Source organism: Ambystoma mexicanum, chromosome 10 (assembly GCF_040938575.1).
Source record: "Ambystoma mexicanum isolate Mex_15411 chromosome 10, UKY_AmexF1_1, whole genome shotgun sequence".
Taxonomy (NCBI): Eukaryota; Metazoa; Chordata; class Amphibia; order Caudata; family Ambystomatidae; genus Ambystoma; species Ambystoma mexicanum.
Window position 1 is genome coordinate 1,546,440,666 of NC_090932.1, and position 15,824 is coordinate 1,546,456,489.

The 15,824-nt window shown below is 45.1% G+C and overlaps 1 protein-coding gene across 1 annotated transcript in view; it reads right to left on the reverse strand.

Annotated features, from left to right (window-relative positions):
• Nucleotides 1–1,447: 1,447 nt before the first annotated feature.
• Nucleotides 1,448–15,824, reverse strand: part of SPPL3 (signal peptide peptidase like 3) — a 574,818-nt gene continuing 560,441 nt past the window's right edge. Inside the window, exon 11 of the mRNA XM_069619781.1 lies at nucleotides 1,448–3,134. Within this exon, the coding sequence (XP_069475882.1) occupies nucleotides 3,063–3,134 (72 nt within the window). The 3' untranslated portion in view covers nucleotides 1,448–3,062. The remainder of the gene's footprint in view (nucleotides 3,135–15,824) is intronic.

Genomic DNA, 15,824 nt, shown 5'->3' on the forward strand with positions numbered 1-15,824 from the left:
ATATGAATTATGTGAAGTTCCTATTCTGGAGAAAAAAGAAAAAGAGGAAGAGGATTGGCTGTTGGTGACACACTCAAACAGGGATGGGGTGGTTTATGGAGGGAAAGCAGCAAACTGAAGGGCCCTCTACTGGCTAGTAATGGGACAGCACTTTGAAAATGCTTTTCAAAGACCATCTGCTGGTGCAAGCAATTCCGAAATAACAGAATGGAGAGACCAAATGAAAGCCAGTGTAACACATAGCATGTTAATTTATGTAATTTACATTGGAATAATCCTTTAGAAGCCTCGCAACAGTTTCTAAAAAAGGGAACCAAGGCAAATCTCAGTTTACCCTGAGCAGAGTTGAAGGGCAAAGGATGCACATACAGGAGCATGCGTTAACCACCGACATCACAACTGGCAGACCAACCCTGCGAGTTAAGAGTATTGAACTCTGAGTCAAGAGCGTAACGCAAGATCTATGCATGGCATGCCTGTGAAGTTTAAATGCTTTAACCTTTCCCTAGGTACAAGGATAAACATAGGACTTAAGTAGGATGATCAGGACCCGCTTCATGCTCCACCACCCACGCATCAAACTCAAGGCCACTGTAATCACAAGCACTTCATATGTGAAAATGATATAGGTTTGGCACAGTTAGAAATAAAGCCAACTTGGTTTCAATGGATCATATGATGGCAAATGACAGAACAGGTAGACATCCTGGAAGATCCACCTTAGTAGTCTTGGGGAAAGGAAAGGTTGTACTTAAGACCTGCTGCCTTAAGCACTGAACTATACGACTTGGAAAGCAGGTGTGTGGGCTTGTGGCAGCACACAAAAATATTCAAGAACATTTCCCTCGAGCCACACTAAATGTAGAGAATTTCCAAAAGAAAGATCCAAAAAAAAAAAAGTGTCTTGCTTGGTAATCTCTTAATGGCCATATTGCCACAGGACATCTACACAGAGCAATACCACCAATTGTAGGTGCCTAGTCAATCAGTTAAAGGAGTACTTTAGTGGCTTCTGGTTAAACTTGACAGTGCAATGAGTAAGCAGCTTGGAGAATAGCTTAGTATTTATAAACTATGCATAAATTGAAAGTATGTTGCTTCTTGGTACAGACACAGAACAAACAATGTGTGCCCAGTGATAAAGTCACCTGGGAAATGGCAGCCAGTGGATGGCATTTCCCAAAAAATGCACCCAGTAAAATCAAACACTTTCCCCAAATATTCTAGGATTGGGGTTTATAATTTAAAATTATACCCCACCTCAAATATTTGGGGAAGTATTTAGGGTTCAGGAAAACAAAAGTCACCTACCAGGAGACTTTTTCCAGGTTACATTATCACAAGGAACCACAAAATGCAACCAACAGAGCTTTGCTACTGCAGGAGTCACCTGGGGAAGTGATTTCCAATGGTATTTGGAGCATAGAAACAATCACAACAGTAAGGATCAAGTGAGGTTGGTGTTTGTTTTAAAAACGAAAAAACGTTAAGACTGAATAGGAAAATGCATTACAAAAAAAACAGAATACTAAGAAATACAAAAAAGAAAAAATGTATTTACAAGTAGTACATTACTATGATCAGGAAGGCGAACAGCAGCTAACAGGCATGCAATAGTCCATGAGAACTACTTAAAAAACCCACCAGGGACCAGTCTGGAAAATTAAAGAAACCATGGCGGTTAAACATTTTTTTCTTCCCTAGCTTTGCTACATTGATCAGAACCAAATACAGTCACTAAATTCCATGAGCACATCAGTACAAACGAAGACTACATTGCTTGAAACTGGGGGGGTTCAGTGGAGGTGGGTAGATTGCAGCATGTCCAATTATTCATATAGAGGGAAAGCCATATTACAATGCTAGACATGCTAATACTTACAGCAAGCCCGGTCTGCTACACAGCATGATCTCAACAGCTTTCCACCAATGTGTCTGCATATATATTTGGGCACACAACTTCAGGGAGTAAAATGCGTGTTTCAACTTCAAGAGAAATGACAGGTGGCTGCCCAAAAGCAGTGGTGCTGAGAGCAAGGGTGAGGTCATTCCCGTATGAAACCAAAACATGTATGTTAATACCTCGCAGTCATGAAGTCCATTTATTTAACACGGGGCGCATGGAGCTAATAAGGAAGGTAAAATGAGCCAAAATGAATGTATATCGTCAGAAAAACTGTTGAAGTATACTGTGTGAGCACTACTTTACACTGAAGATCTAATTTTCAGCTGCTCGACAACAGAATGAATGCACATATGCGCGCTGTACAGAACAGATGTACATTTCTATGTCATCTGAACAAATGTACACCGTGTGAAAATAAATGAAATCTATGTGGTGGCATTTACGCTCCTCCGTGTTAAATAAATATATATTTATATTATAGATATAAAATACATATTTATATATATATAAAATCTCAACAGTCTTGCCCTTGCTCACTGAATACAACATCTGGGTGGAAATGGTAAATTTGTGTCAACAAATTCATGTGATACGGCAAGAAATTACTCAGTGCCTCCATTTTTTTGAGTCACCTCACACCACAGGAAAGATTTGGGATCACGAAAGGAAAGGGCAGCGTCTGTGGAGGAATTTGTGTGTGTAGGTGCAGCACACTTCTCCAAGGTGGGATTTTGGTCCCATGGTCCTTGAGGTTCCTGCAGAAGATTTGTTCTTCGTAATTCCATTTGTTTTCTTTCACCCGTATGGGTTTTAGTGTTAACAAGGTCCTTTGAGTTTTTCATCTCCTCTTGATTTCCCAAATCCTCCCATAGGTCAAAGTCTGAAGGGGGGTTGGGAAGGAACACCACCGCAGAAGAATTCAAATCCCACGGTTCGAAGAGGAGCTGTTGCAAGTGCATTTCCAGAACCATCAGCTTTTTTTCCCCCTAAAATAGTTCATTTACACCAGATCTCATGACCTGGTCCCAACCCGAGTACCAAGTCAGAATAGGAAGGGAAGAAAACACGGGAGGAGAAATGGGCCAGGGTGCACAACCTGCCACTGCATTCAACTCCATCTGTGCGTGGTGCGTGCCTTCATCCGTCCTGCCTCCCATCATACCTCTAGAAAACGGGAGCTGGGGCTCTTGGTGTGGAATGGCTCTGACCACATCCGGCGCAGGTCACCCTGGAAGGAAAGATTTTGTGGCATTAGGTTTAAGAAATGCTTCCAAAAATCATAACCAGATAGCAGACAGGAGCGAGACTGGGCCACAAAGCACCTTATCATAATTGTTGACATTGTACATCTAACATTTCTCAGAGGAAGAAGCAAGTAGTAAAACAATATCTACTTCTTATCACAGCTCTCTTGGGTATTTTATTCAAAATCATAAATGTTGACAATCTCCTTTCAACAAAAATGTAAGATGCATTTTAACATTTTCCAAACTTCTCCTCTAAAAAGTTCTATTTTACAACTATTTCCATCCATTGTGTGACTACCACCAGATAATTCTGATATATTGAAAGTCAAAACCCGGTCTATTTCCAATTATAAAAATATTTTGCATATAATTTCAAAAGACAAGGACAACATTGAAAATGCATGAACCTAAACCCCACCGTTACAAAGTGATGATTCCAAAGATGTAACATATGTATTGCACGTGTTAAGACAAAAATAAAAATAAGTTACTCACCCCAGTATCTGAAGTACTCCTATTCCAGAGTCACCTTTCCTCCATACTGTATGGGTATAGGGATGGGACTAGAACCATTATGTCTCACAGAAATGCAATTTCCCCATTAAATTTAAAGCTCGCAGAGAAGTGGGCATAACTACGCCCCGCTAGCACCGCCTGTTAGGCAGAGTTTGTATATCAGTTATAAAACATTCACTACGAGGAGGTAGTTAAACATACCCAAATATACTTCAGTACTATTATACTCGTTAAGTTTGAGGCATTCAAACTACTTTGAAGGAGGAGCAAAATGGCATTCAGAATACTTTGAAGGAGGAGCAAAAAAGAATAGGTTCAGAACATTAAAGGATTACAATATTCTTAGACAGTGCAGATACTTTGAGTTCACCAGAAGAGTCAATTTAATAGGCTCGGCCAAAGTCAATGGGCTAAAGTCTTGGACAGGGTAAAACGGTTCTGGTAAGTAAACTGTAAAGTCTCTGTAGAAGTTCTCGGAAGTAGTTTGTAAAAAGAAGAATATGTTGGGTCACAAGCTGATCAGGCCTGCTAGTTGCGAAAGTTTCAAGCACTTTCACCGCGAGAGGCAAGTGCTCTCAGTCTCGTTTCACAGTACCTTACAAATGAAGAAAGACTTCTGTTCCTGGCAGTTCCTGCAGATCTCGCGGTTCCTGAGCCTTAGTCGTGGGGACAAGAGAGAGGATGTTGGGGCAAATCTTCAATTCCGGTAGCTGTATTAAAGCACACAAACTGGTGTCCCTCTCCCTGGTTATTCGGTTTCCTGCAGCAGTCTGAGGAAAATACAACCAGCTCCGAGAATGGTATCCAGGTGGCTTAGTGTCGAGTTGATTGGTCCCACCAACTCAAAGGGAGAAGTCGTCCTTGCAGGGCTTCTCTGTCAAGATGAACTTAGCGATTCAGACCTGCAGCAGGGCTTCACCGGGCAAACCAACAGTCCAGGAGTTGCAGCAGCCGTCCTCTTCAAGCTCGTCTTTGGTTCTTTCGTTCCAGTGGTCGGCTCTGCCCACCAAGCCAAGAGACTTAGCTTTTATCCAGTTTCCTCCCATTCATTCCAGCCTAGCTGCCACTCACCCAACAGGGTGGCTGTACTTGCTGGACGGTCAGCCAGCCAATCACCACAGAGTGCATTTGGGTCTCCTAGGAGACTAAGCACAGGGAATTTCGGTCACCTCCCTCACTTCCTGCCCACCCCAGACACCCGGAAACGAGAGGCGGTCTTCATTCCTGAAGCCCGCCAAAGGCGATGGAACAAAGGGACCAAACCTGGTTTTGCGCGCAGGTCAAAACTCTAGAAGGACCTTTCCACAAAGAAACGGCGAAAAAAGAAGACCAGAGCTGTTTTTACAGAGGGGGCTCAGACGCCACCTTAAATAAAATGGCTCCCTGGATTTAACGCTACCAGTGTTCGCGGTCGGGAAAAATCATGGTGGTTCGTTGTAAAACTACCACCACCAGCCATTTCAATAGGAAATGGTAGCATTTGACTGCTACATGAGTATCTAGACACAGGGGATACTAAGTAACCCCTCCAGCACTCCATTGTAAGTTAGGGTGTGCTGGGTCTAGGAATTTAAGGAGACTAGTAAAGTCAATTTCACTTTACCTACTCTGGGAAACAGTAGTTTATCCCAGAAAAGGTATTTAAACCTTGGGAAAGCCTAAAAAGGTTTCCCTGTGCCACTGCACTGAGGATGCTGTGTGACACATGAAAAGATGATGCCCATGGAGTTGTCTAAAAATCCATAACCAAAGAAAGTACAAGTGTAAAAAACATATCAAAACGCATGAGAGTGTGGGGAAAAAGGGTCAAACTCTCTCCAGGAAAAAAGAAATCAAGTCAAGTTGCTGGGGGTCTAAGGTGAAGGGAATTAGCACATTTCTGAGAATTCTCCCTAACACCGCCACCTCACCTCAATCCCCTTTGTAGCAGACACGAGACAGTTTAGCCTGTTAAACCTTTTAATAAGGGAGATGGGCGGGCCGTACATATGGAGGAGAATATGGGTACTAGGAGTGCTTAAGTCACTACGGTGAATAACTAAATTACTACTACATCCCTTCCCCTTTCCTCCATACTGTATGGGCGATTCCAAAGGAACAGTTCTCAGGGAGGACCAGATTGTGAACTATTCGCAAACAAGTTTTGTTTAGTATGGCCTGTCCGAAAGCCACATCTGAGCTTGCACTAATGTCGAGGCAGTAATGTTTACAAAAGGCCAAAGCCCATGTGACAGCCTTACCAATGACATCCCACAGTATTTGTCTCTGGAAAGCTAACTCTGTGGCCTTTGACTTGACAGCATGTGCATGCAGTCAAGTCAGTGGATGTTTATCTTGTAGTTTGAAAGACTCAGAAATAGCCGCTACCATCCATCTGGCTATGGAAGCTTGTGACCCTGGTGAAGATAATCCAAAATTGAATAAAAATACCTGACTTTCTAAAGTCTTTGGTCCTGTCCAAATAGAATTGTAAAGCTCTGCACACATAAGTGGGAAGTACCATTTCCTGGTTGAGGTGGGAGGCTGAGACGAACTTAGGCAAGAAACCAGGGTACGTTTTTAGGCCACCTCGTCTTTAGGGAACACGGTGTATGGCTCCTTCGCTGTCAACGCCCGAATATCCCTAACTCTGCGGGAAGATGTTAGCTATTAAAACTGTCATTTTTCACGGGACTACTTTGATGTCCGTGGATGCCATTGGTTCAAAAGGTAATCGCACCCAGACTATATTCCAGTCCCACATTGGATGTCGGGGTGAGAGATTGGGGGAAAACATCTGCGTCAGTCCTTGTAAATGTTTCTAGACCACAGGGTTAGCTGACATAAGGAGTTTATCAGAATTTCTATATGTGCAGATTGCTGCTAAATCAGTTCAACAAGTATCCAACTGTATCCCTGATTGGGCAGGATGTGCCTAGAAAGACAGTACATCATCCAGAGAGCACCCAAATGGGTCAACATTGTCTTTAGCCCAGAAGCAGAACCACAACCATTCACTTTTATACTAGGCCCCGATTGATTCTTTGAGCTTTTTTGAAGGAACAAATTAATTACCTGCAACTCTTGTTCTCCAGCATGGGTCTTGCATGGATTCACATTCTGAATATTCCCCGTCAGGCTGGGAATCCTCAGTAAATTCAAATCAGTTCAACTTTAGGTTAAAAACTGCTGGTCTGCTCTATTGACTAGCAGCGTCACGTTTGGGTCATAATGCCCAGGCCAATAAAACTTGTCCTCCTAAGCTCCACCCCTGGTGGCCTTTTTCAGATTTGGTTGTGGTCGTAAAGTGGAAGTAGGAACCAAGAAGGGAAGGCAGGAAGGTTTGCATGTGAATCCAAGACCCATGCTGGAGAACAAGACTTACAGGTAAGTACAGGCCTCCAGATAAAGTGGGTACACCAGGTCTTTTTACGCATGAAAATCTTGCAAATACGCCAGCTTTATTATTTTCCTGGGTACATTTACACACAGGTTTAGAGCAGAGGGCAGTGCAAAGGTCAGGTGACTTGATAGAAAAACTAGGAGGCTTCTTTTGATTTTTATCTACATGGATATAATTGCAAACCACCTCTGAAACAGAATGCATCTCTCTGAAGCCTTTCAAAAAAAACTTACACACTGATAAAGGAAAGGTTTCTTTCCATTCAGCTTTAGAAGAACAAGTTACTTTCTTACCTGGTAACGTTCTTTCGATGGGATGGTCCGACGACGTATTCCATATCTATGACAGGTAAGCAGCACAGCTGTGGCGATTACTGGTCATAGATCTGGAATACGTCGTCGGACCCAATCCCCTCGAAACACTGCATAATTTCCTAGAATTTTAGGACTGTATAATTAATAAGAATGAAAACTAAGTTGCAATTGAGAAATATTTGACAAATTATGCTTTTTTTTCCCCAGTGAAAGCAAACCATTATTGCACAATTGTATTTTTCAGAGTTCTGGTGCTGTGTGCATAATCATGTGGAGGCAGATCATTTTTTACACTGATAATTTACACTCTAATTATAAGTGTGTAAAATGACTATGCACAGTCTAGATTACATCCATTCAACCTTGCAGTCAATGGGGTACATTACTATAAATGGTCAGTGGCAGCAGAGTCTTTGCTCAAGGGTGAGTGATTGTCATTACACCAATCACAGGTGTTCAAGCCTCAAATCTTCAAGACTACAATTAAAACATCCAAAACCTGATTCTCCAAGAAGTGCAAGCGCTGTTCAAAAACAAACAAGTGAAAGTTACATTTGTAATTGAAACGCAGCAAAACCTGTCCCTGTGATAATCCAGAGAGATATTTAGCTTCATGTAGTGCTTCATAAATGGTTCGTCCAACATCTAGGTACTGTGATTATTATACCTCAGTCGATACTCAGTTAACCGACCTCTGAAGGATGTTAAGTCAATAAGATAGTTCAGCCGGTTGAGCACTCAATGCTGCAATCTGTGAGTGATCTGTAGGTTGCAGGCTCGAATCCCGGCAAGTCCAACTCAGCCTTTCATCCTTTCGAGGTCGATAGAGTACAGACTTTGGTTTGGTGATAATTGTGATAAATATGTTCTATGTACAGCGCTTGGCCAAAAGCGCTATATAAATAACCATTTGACCATTAGATTAGATGTAGAATTTAGCATGGAGTCATTGCCTCTCTGCACCGTTGTATCATAACATTGGCATACCATTAGGTAGTAATAGCTACAGAAAATAAATGGACTCATTAAACATCAAATGCCAATTCTGCTATCGAACCTCAAACACACAATACGATTCAGGTTAGCTTTACTATGTAATTGGCTAGGTTTTTGTGATTTCAACATTTAAATATATACAGGAGAGATCAAATGGCCAGACCTTAGAGAAATAATGAAAGGTGTATTCTGTCACAATGCAGAAAGCTGCCGTACAGTAATGATTTCCATACAGTTTGTGCATGCGTCGGCTGGATGTCGCATACATTTTACTCTCGTGCAAAAAAGAAGTCATTTTTACTCTTAAAATCACATTTACTCTCAAAGTTTAAAAACAGGGAGTAAAATACACCCACCTCAAAATCTTATCTGGAGCACCGGGTAAGTAACTTGTTCCTTCTCCAGCATGGGGTCTTGCATGGATTCACATGCTCCTGAATATGATTACACAGCAGGGGGGACACCAGAGAGAAACATGTTTGTTGCTGCGATGGCTCTGGAGGGATGGGCTCTTGGCCAGCCTGGAAGCGGTCTGATGGCCAGACAATAGCAATGCATGATACAGCCAGAGAGCCACCTGGAGATGGAATCCTTAGAAAGGGCCCTCCCATGTACCACCGGTCCAAAATTGACAAAAAGCTGAGCCGTCTTGCCAAAGTCCTTTGTGCGTGCAACATAGAATTTAAGGGCACGCGCAACGTCCAGCGAATGCAAGTCCTTTCAGCAGGCAAAGGATTCGCAAAGAAAACTGACAGAACTAAAGGCTTGTTGAAATCAAAGTCTGACAGAACCTTTGGCATGAAGGAGGAGTTTGTAAAACTACTTTTTCGGAGTGGAAGGACAAATATGGAGGCTTACGGGAGGACACCTGTATTTCCCTGACCCACCTGGCCGATGTGATCGTCACCGGAAAAGCGGTCTTCAACAGAAACTTCAAAGGAGACTGATGCATTGTTCAAACGGAGGCTCCATCAGTTCAGACCAGGGGGCAAAAATTCAAATTGCTAGCAACTAGCCAGCCATAAAAAGCCACTTGCCACCTCCATTCTATACATGCACACAGTATACAATTTCTTACTCGCCAAGAGTCAAATACCACTAGTCCATGGATAGTGGCGAGTGCACATTTCATAACCAGGTTAAGACAGTATCAAGTTGCGCTCCCATGCCAGCCTGCCTTTACCAGAGGGAACGTTCTGAAGAGGCCCTTGAGGAAATCCTTAGCGAGCCTGTGCAACCACATGGAGAGCTTTCCTGGGGCTCGGGTGTAATGGATATGGCGGCAGGTGGACCTTGATATCGGCGTGGGTGAGGCCAGCCTTAGCCAGCAAGAGCAGGTATAGTAGAAGCTGTGGAGCAGTCACGCATAGCGGTGAAATCTTCTGCGGCCGACACCACACTAAAGTGCTTCCACTAGTGCTTGAAGCAAGCCAACGTAGAGGGGGGCCTGGTTTTGGCTAGTAATTTCTTGCATTCGAAAGGCAGCAAATAGTGCCCAAATTTCAAGGCTGCAGGAGCCAGGCCGTGAGGCTGAGGTACGCTGGGTTGTGGTATAGTATTGACAACCATCCTCTGCAGAGGAGGTTGTGAAGTGGAGGCAGTTTGATGGGCATGGCCGACTGATGGAGAAAGTCCAAGTACCAGATCTGCCTGGGCCATGCCAGCGCAATGAGGTTCATCTTGCAGTGTCAATGACAGAGTGTGTTGCTCACCCTTAGCAACAGTGGAACTGGAGGAAAAGCATACAGGGGGATGTCCTGATTGGACAGCGAGACCGCCTCTTTCTGTAAAATGCAGGGAGAGATTGCAGAAGTTGGGCTGTAGTTCCAGAAATACTCTGAACGTGGAAACTGCTGACAAATCGACCCCTGGAGCATAAACCAAAGAGGAAGATGAAGAAAGGATGTCTGTAGCAATTTCCAGGGACTAGAGAGCCTGCTGTGTAACCAGAGCCTGATGCAACCCTTCCTTCCAGTCGACCTGGGGGTTCCGAACGCAACGACTCCTACCAAAAGGCTGGTGAGATCCACTAGTTTCAAGACGCCCTGCATTTTGAGCCATTGCACGATGTGCTGCGACCTTGCTGGGCTGCGATACCCCAATACCCTGGGACCTCGAGCCGGAGTGCGGTGCATGGTCTTCCAAAGTCTGAATACAGCCGAAACTTTGGTGGATGACTCCTGGACCTCCAGAGACCAGATTCAAAACCCTGAAGTGCCCTCACCAGAGTGCAGGACCGAGAGTGAAAAGAATCCAACCAGCGATATTCGTTCTTCATTTGGCTGCTGTAAAATGGCACTACATTCATAGAGCTGTGGGAATCTATGAAGAAACCTTTGCTGGAAGCCTCGGACGACTGCTGCTGCAAGTTGCCATCCAGTGTCCAGTTCTTTCGTCACCAGACCAAGAATCCAGGGACCGGTTCCTGTGCTGCTGCATCCTGAAGGCATCCACTCCGAAGCTCTTCTTTTCTCCTAAGGTACTGGTTTGAATCCTGTGAGGCCGAGTAGGTGCTTCTTGTGGTTGGGAGTTTTCCCATACCACTTGCCCAGGCCTATTGTTGGAACACATAGGGAGCCTTCTGTGAAGTCCCTGAACACTTCTTTGAAAGTGAATACTTACTTGTTTAAGAAGATCCTATGAAACTGTCTTTCCTGCAACTGAAACCTCTCTCAACCTACCTACAGCTGGCACCTGGACCACTAGGTTCCCTGCCTCAGAACTTATGCAATAGATTAGTAAAGGACTGCATAAGAAAAGGCTTCCATCTTGGAAAGTAGAACAAGTATAAATGTACTTACTTGCTGAAAAAATGAGTGTGGTAAATGTATCTCTGTGAAAGAAGAACTTAAAATGTTTCCTTAAGTTATACTTACCTTTGAGATGCAGCGTGCCCTCTAAAAGGTATACAAGTTGCGGCTGCTGCTCTTGTAAACATAACACTGGTGTTATAATACTGGGTTGTGCCTTCCCTGAATCTACTTTGAGCATTTTCAAAATAGTCCTAAGGTCCATTACTTACCTTAAATTACCTTGGGTCTTTTTTAAAGTGGAATTGGGTTTTACTTTCCTTGAATTGCTCAGTGCATTCAGAAATAGTTATTGTATGTTAATGCTGGTCATTGAGTAGCTTCATGCCTCTCCATAAAGTAGGAGTTTTACTAACACTGAGCGGAGTTCTAAAAAGTAATGTTGTAAGGAGTATACTTTTAACAGGGTTGGTTTATTATGCGATTTCATAACCGAGTGTCACTGCATGACTGAGGGTCTACTGCCCTTGAATTACTAATGTAAAAGTATATCTAACCTTGTTTTACTCCCCAAGAATAACTGCATTCTGTATGTGTTATAGGTTTGACGCTCCACCAACTGCTGATTGCTATTCCGAATAAGGGTATCCAGTTACATTTTGGAAAACACATTTTCGAAATGCCATTTTGTCGAAACAAAATTGCAACAAAAAAAAGAATTCCGAATGTTTTTTTAAATTTTATGTTTTATTTTTGTTTCGTTAGTACAAAAAAGTTAATACAAAAATAAACGGGGGGGTTGGTGGGGGGGAACCCTCCCTCCATTTAAAAAATAAAATAAAAAGCCATTCTAAAAAAAAAAAATTCCTGCATTTTGGTGTCAAAAAATGGCATTTCGAAAATGTGACGTTCGAAAATGTCACTATAAACCCTGCATAAGGTTATACTTTGGGTTAAGTATTGAGTTGGTTTTTATAATTTTTTTATAATTGTGTTTATGTGATGGTACTTATTTCCCCAATATTTATCTGGGCCAACTTGTATTTTAATAAACCATCAATTTTTACAGTACTTTGCATAGTGTGTGTTTCTTTGGACCATATGTATGCTACAATTTCTATGTAACAAGCTACAGCCCTCCCTCCCCAATTAAGATAAGCCTGGCTGCTCGGTCTACACCACCACATGTTCACAGGTTATACAGCCTTTTACTAAGAGTGGATTTATGTACTGCCTCAGATGTATGGTTTTATGAAGCCCTTATTTGGACTTAAACTGTCCTAACAATTCCCCAGACTCCTTGGCTGAGGAAATCTGCTGGCAAACATCTGACACTTGGCCTTGGCAGCCATCATGAAGAGGTTGACCTGAGGGAGACTCCACTCACTGAAGAGATGACACTTGCTCATGTAGCAGCTCACATTCTTGGCAGGACCGCAGCTCCCTGCTCACATTCTGTGATGGTGTTCTGGACGCCTGCCAGGTGAAATGGGACTAGAAACATGCACTGATGAATGGCCCAGCACCACAGATTGTGCCTCCAGGGGGAGCACGTTTAGTGTCCTGCCCGGTTTCCTAATTTAAAACGTAGTGGTGTCAAGATCTGCACCACCTCTTTCTGGAGCGGAGGCTGAAAAGACTGGAGGTCCCAAGACTGCATGCAGTTCCAGGACGTTGATGTGCAACTTTTTCCTCCGGTAGCCAGAGGCATCTGGCGTGAAAACGCCCTATGTGAGCTCCCCAATCTTTGAGAGGCACATTGGTTGTGACTGTAGCCCACCGGTCTGCAAACTTTTATGGCCTGAGCCCCCACTGAGCAAAGGGTGTCCAGCCCCTCCACCCCCAAAAATGCAGAAAGTTCAAATGGCTATGAACTATTGCGTGCCGTCACCGCATCCAGTATAGTCCCTGGGCTCCCCCACCTGATCCCATCACAGTGTCTGTGCGTCCCCCAACCCTGCTCCCACCACAGACCCTGGGCTCTCCCCCCCACCCTGCTCCCACCACTATCCCATGGCTCCTCCCCCCGAAGCTCCCCCCATCCTGCTCCCACCACAGTCCCTGGGCTCCCCACACCCAGCAGTGTCCCAGGGCCAGTGGGTGCTGGTGTATTTAAGTGTAGGGGCATAAATAGTTCCCCCAGATGAACAAGTTACTCTTACCTGGTAACGTTCTTTTTCGATGGGATGGTCCGATGACGTATTCCATACCTATGACATGTAATCACCACAGCTGTGCTGCTTCGGAAAATCTTCAGCGTCTGCGTCCATGACGTTGATACGCCGCCCGACGTCACTGGATGTTATAAGTAAGATGCACGTAGCCTCAGTTGTAGTTTTTTCCCCAGAACGTGTGGCACCAGTCTTCTGCCAGTCTGACAAACAAAGCCTTGCGGAAACGTAAGCTGCAATCGCATAAGAAATTCTGTAGCGGGGAAGGCAGGGAGGGAGCAATATGGAATACGTCGTCAGACCATCCCTTCGAAAGAACGTTACCAGGTAAGAGTAACTTGTTCTTCGAGGGGGATTGGGTCCTCCGACGTATTACATATCTACGACAGACTCCCAAAGCAGTACCAATGCAAGGAGGTGGGAAAAGAATTTAGAAAACAGAAATTTAGAATGCCCAATCAAATTGCGGAGTAAAGGACCGCCTTGCCAAAGGCCAGATCCTGCCCACGGATGAAATCGAGGGAGTAGTGACGTACACACGTATGTACCGAAGCCCAGGTGGCTGCATCACAGATGTTACGCATAGTAACACCCCTCTGTAGGGCAGTAGAGGCAGTCATACCCGTGGTAGAATGGGCCCGCAAGCCGACCGGTGGGTCCTTATCCGCCAAGCGGTAACACTCAGATAGCCAAAATAATCCAGCGAGACAAAGTCTATTTCGTCACAGCTTGTCCCAAACGCTTTCCAGCATAACCAATGAAGAGTTGATCGTCCACTCTGACCCGGGACATGCGTGAAATATAAAAGCTTAACGCTCTCCTAGGATCAAGCCTATGGAGCCTCTCCTCTTCCTTACCAGGATGTGGAGGAGGATAAAACGCCGGAAGAACAACCTTCTGGCCTAAATGAAATTCCAACACCACCTTCGGAAGAAAGGAAGGACGAACTCTAAGGACAACCCTGTCCTTGTGAAACACAGTGAAGGGTGGCTTAACTGAAAGTGCCTGTAACTCACTCACTCACTCTGCGAGCGGAAGTGACCGCAACCAAAAATACAGTTTTAAGAGTTAACAGTCTCAAAGGGCATGAATGCAAAGGCTCAAACGGAGCACCCATCAGAAACTTGATAACAAGGTTCAAATCCCAACCGGGCACCAGGAAAGGTGATGAAGGGAACACATTAGTGAGCCCTTTCAGAAACTGAGAAATTAAAGGAATTGTAAAATAGGAACACTCTTCAGACGAGCACTTAAATATGGACAGCGCCGCCAGGTAACCTTGAACGGTACCCACTTGCAAGCCCCTGTGGGCCAAAGAAAGCAAAAAAGACAGAACCATGGGAATGTCACATGCAAAAGGATCCACATCCTTAACCCTGCACCAGTCGCAGAATTTACGGCAACGGTACAGGGACTTTGTTGCGGGCCATCTGGCCGAGAGCAACACCTCCATCACGTCTTCAGGGAGGTCCCAATCCTTATACCTCAACCTTTCAGAAACCAAGCTTGAAGGTTGAGGGATCTGACCTCTGGATGGAGAACCTGACCCCCCCCCCCCCCTCCCATGAGAGCAGATCGTCGTGGTAGGGAAGACGACGTGGAGGGCAGATGGACAAGTCGAGAAGGTCCGGGTACCACGTCCTCCGGGCCCACGCCGGAGCAATGAGGACCACCCGGGAACCAAACCTCTGCAACCTCCGCAGTACTTGCGGGATGACGGGGACTGGAGGAAACGCGTACAGCAGTGGGAATGACCACTCCACCACAAACGCGTTTAAGGCTCCTTTTGGAGAAAATTCCCGCGAGCAGAACCTCTCGCACTTCCGGTTGACACTGGAGGCAAAGAGATCCACTTGAGGGGTCCCCCAAAGGGCGAAGATCTTCAGGAGAATCTCCTGAGCCAATTCCCACTCGTGAGAGGTCGCGCTCTGCCTGCTCAGAGCATCCGCCGTCTCGTTTTCGTCTCCGGCCAGATGAACTGCCAAGATCGAAACTTCCTGCTGGATTGCCAAGAACCAGAGCTGGATCACCTCCCTGCACAGAGGAAGTGACCCTGCCCCCCCCCCTTTTTGTTGAGGTAGTGCATGGCCACCGTGTTGTCCGTCAGGATCAGGACATTCTTCCCTCGCACAGTCGGCATAAAAACCTTTAGGGCTAGCCTGACGGCCCTCAGCTCCAACAGATTGATATGGAGTCTGGACTCCGACGGAGACCAACGACCGCTGACTGTCAACTCGTTGGCATGAGCTCCCCATCCCGTGAGGGATGCATCTGTCACGATCGTTACCTCCGGCCAGGATAGGCAAAATTGAGCCCCCTTCATCAGATGGTCTTCGACGGCCCACCACAAAAGGTCCTGGGTGACCGAGGACGGCACCTGAACAGGGTCCGACAACCTGCTGGCGGACCGAGACCACTGGAGCTTGAGTGCCCATTGCAAAGATCTCATCCGCAACCTGGCTTCTGGCACCAGAAGAATGCAGGATGCCATGAGTCCGAGCAATCTCAAGAACTCGAACGCTGGGAGACTCTGGGCAAGCTG